General features: G+C 41.6%; 1 protein-coding gene across 1 annotated transcript in view; it reads left to right on the top strand.

Annotated features, from left to right (window-relative positions):
* Positions 1-2369: 2369 nt before the first annotated feature.
* The window catches only part of LOC146176530 (sulfotransferase 1B1-like), a 4349-nt gene continuing 3920 nt past the window's right edge, over positions 2370-2798 (top strand). Inside the window, exon 1 of the mRNA XM_084581000.1 lies at positions 2370-2798. This exon is cut by the window's right edge and continues 30 nt beyond it. Within this exon, the coding sequence (XP_084437126.1) occupies positions 2373-2798 (426 nt within the window). The 5' untranslated portion in view covers positions 2370-2372.

The raw sequence follows: 2798 nt of genomic DNA, 5'->3' as shown, positions 1-2798 counted from the left end.
TAATTGCGCTGTCTAATCCGGGCATCGTTGACTATTTTTCGATGAAAGAGAAAACACGTCATCATAATCTTCATCATCATCATCATCAGCCTGACTATGCCCACTGCAGGGCAAAGGCCTCTCCCATATTTCTCCTATTAACCCGGTTCTGTGCTAGCTGCATCCACTTGACCCCTGCGAACTTCTTAACCTCACCGCCCACCTAACTTTCTGCCGCCCCCTGCTACGCTTTCCTTCCCTTGGAATCCAGTTTGTTACCCTAAGCGACCATAGGTTATCCTCTTTTCGCACTACATGCCCTGCCCATTCCCATTTCTTCTTAATTTCCACTAGAATGTCATAAAACACGTACACTGCTGCAATGTCGACGTCAGTGCATTTTGAAGAAGCCCAGGTGGTACAAATTTCCGGAGCCCTCACCTACGGCGCCTCTCATAGCCTGTATCGCGTTGGGTCGTTAAACCCCACAAAGCAAACATGAGCCATCATGGTATATTGCGGGATTGGGAATTATGGCAGGTGGTATTGCAGTCACAGCGCCTGTAAACAAGGATACATTTGTGTATGTGCTCCGTTTCATTGTCCCCATTTGGGAGCGCTGTGATTTCCAGATTAATTGCCTATAAGCCCTACTAAACCTTACCTGTACAAAGCTCAATTCAATTCACTTTATTTTTCCAGGAACAGAGTACATCCTACAGAGATGAAAGGGCTAAAATTGATAAAAACAGCTTGACCGAGTCCAGGCACCTCTAAATGGCAGTAAGCGACCAAAACGCACATACACTGGATGAAACTAATAACAAAAGAATATTTAACCATGAAGACAAAATTGCTAACAGAAAAAAACATTTAACAGATGGGCATACACAAGCTAGGGTGGAAGCAGATTATATTTATTATTTTAAGGTAAAACAGAGCAAGAGAATACTCAATATGCATGTAGGGTGACGATGGACAATAAATACATATAAAACCTAGTTACATGTTAACAAAATGAATTTTGGATCATTTAAGCTCACATCAACAAGGAATTTGTATCTATTAAGATTGGTCGGTAAGTTTTGTTTTAGTGTTTGTAGTTTATAATTGTTTCAAATGTATGGATTAAACCAGATATCGGTATTGTGGGTGCAGATTAGATTTAATACTGGTCTGATATGCGCAGTGCTTATTAAGAAATCCCTGAAAGCTGGAGATGAATTACAAATGAGCGCCAAAATTCGAAAAACATACGCATGTTCAACACGGACTATCTGATAATTCTGGAGGGAAATTCGTGTCGGAGAGAAATAAGGAAGCTTAGCAATACAGCGAATCATTTTCTTCTGCAAAACCTGTATTTTTGTAATGGTCGCCCAAACTAAGCTACAATAATTTGGAACCGAAGCAAAGAGAGCGCGATAAAGTTGGATTTTCACCCTAGTGGGAATCAGCCATCGACATCATGATAGCACTCCTGCTGTCACAGTGATTGATTTTATTTGACGACATTGATTTAATTGACTCATTTAAGGCCACTTGCTCGACTCTATTTCTTGCATTCTTATTTTTGTGAGTGGAACAAGCTTTTGTTCGAACAGTGGCGAGTAGGCATTCGTCGAACAAAATTGAAATATAGCGCTATGCTCACACGGAAAGATGTTTCACTTCCAGAAACATCGTAATATTTCAAGTTATGACTGAAGGGCGTCTATCAGTTCTGCTGGTGAAATATTTTGCCGAATTTCAATAATCGCGATAAGGGCGAGGAAGATTATTGAACATGTTCAAGTGCAAGAAGTAGCAAATAAAATTTTATCACTTTTAATTTCAATCGAATTTCAATGATTTACCGGTGATGCGTTCTAACTCCCTTTTGACAGCGTGTCGCACCTTCAATCAAGAATGCACTCTTAGACGGCCTATTGTCAGCATATTCACTAGGACAGCTTAAAGAAAGGCAGTGGAAGGAGGACGTTAAAATAGCTTGAAACAAAGCAAAATAGCTTCGATTAAGTTGTCGTGGCATAGGATATCAGCAGACTAAAAGTCCGCAATTGTTTTTCGAATAATTAATGAGTTAACGAATACGAAGCTTGAGAGATATAACCAAATGCGGCAGAACATTTTTCATAGAATCTCACGAGAGATAACGCAGTCGAGTCATTGTTGTAATAAAGCCCTTTTTGGCCAGACTTAAATTTCTTTTTCAGACCGAAGTGTTAAACCACGCTACCTGCATCTCATACTACCTGCAGGCCCCGATAACTTCAGTCGAGACCTCTTACTGTACATAGCGTTTGCTTCTTTCGCAGGAGGAATTTGCTTCTCACTTATTTTTGTAATATTTTATATTTGCCATTATTTAGGGCCCGGGAAAAAAAGACACAATGGACGAGTCGCTCTACACAGATATCGATGGTGTGTGGATACACAAGTTCTTCAGTGAAGAAGCCGTTCGCTCAGCAATCAATTACAAGCCAAAAGACGGAGACATCATCACTGTGACATACCCCAAGTGTGGCACCAACTGGATGCAGTGCATTATCTGGAACATCCTGACCCGCGGAAAGCCTTTGCCCGACATCGCGCAATTTAGCCTCATGTGCCCCTTCATTGAGATGACCGGAGCTGGAGCTGCGGAAAACCCTTCGAGAATAGGTCCCATTATGACGCATCTTCCACTTAGAGTCTTCCCGCCAATGGCCTGTGCAAAATACATCTATGTGGCCAGGAACCCATATGACTGTGCCGTTTCTTACTACCATTTCCTGAAAGGACTCACGCCAAAAACGTTCGCGGACATCTCCTTCGAG

This window comes from Amblyomma maculatum, chromosome 10, assembly GCF_055883805.1.
Source record: "Amblyomma maculatum isolate TAMU_Amacu chromosome 10, ASM5588380v1, whole genome shotgun sequence".
Classification (NCBI taxonomy): Eukaryota; Metazoa; Arthropoda; class Arachnida; order Ixodida; family Ixodidae; genus Amblyomma; species Amblyomma maculatum.
Note: the sequence above shows the minus strand (reverse complement) of the source record. Positions and strands in the feature narration are given on the sequence as shown.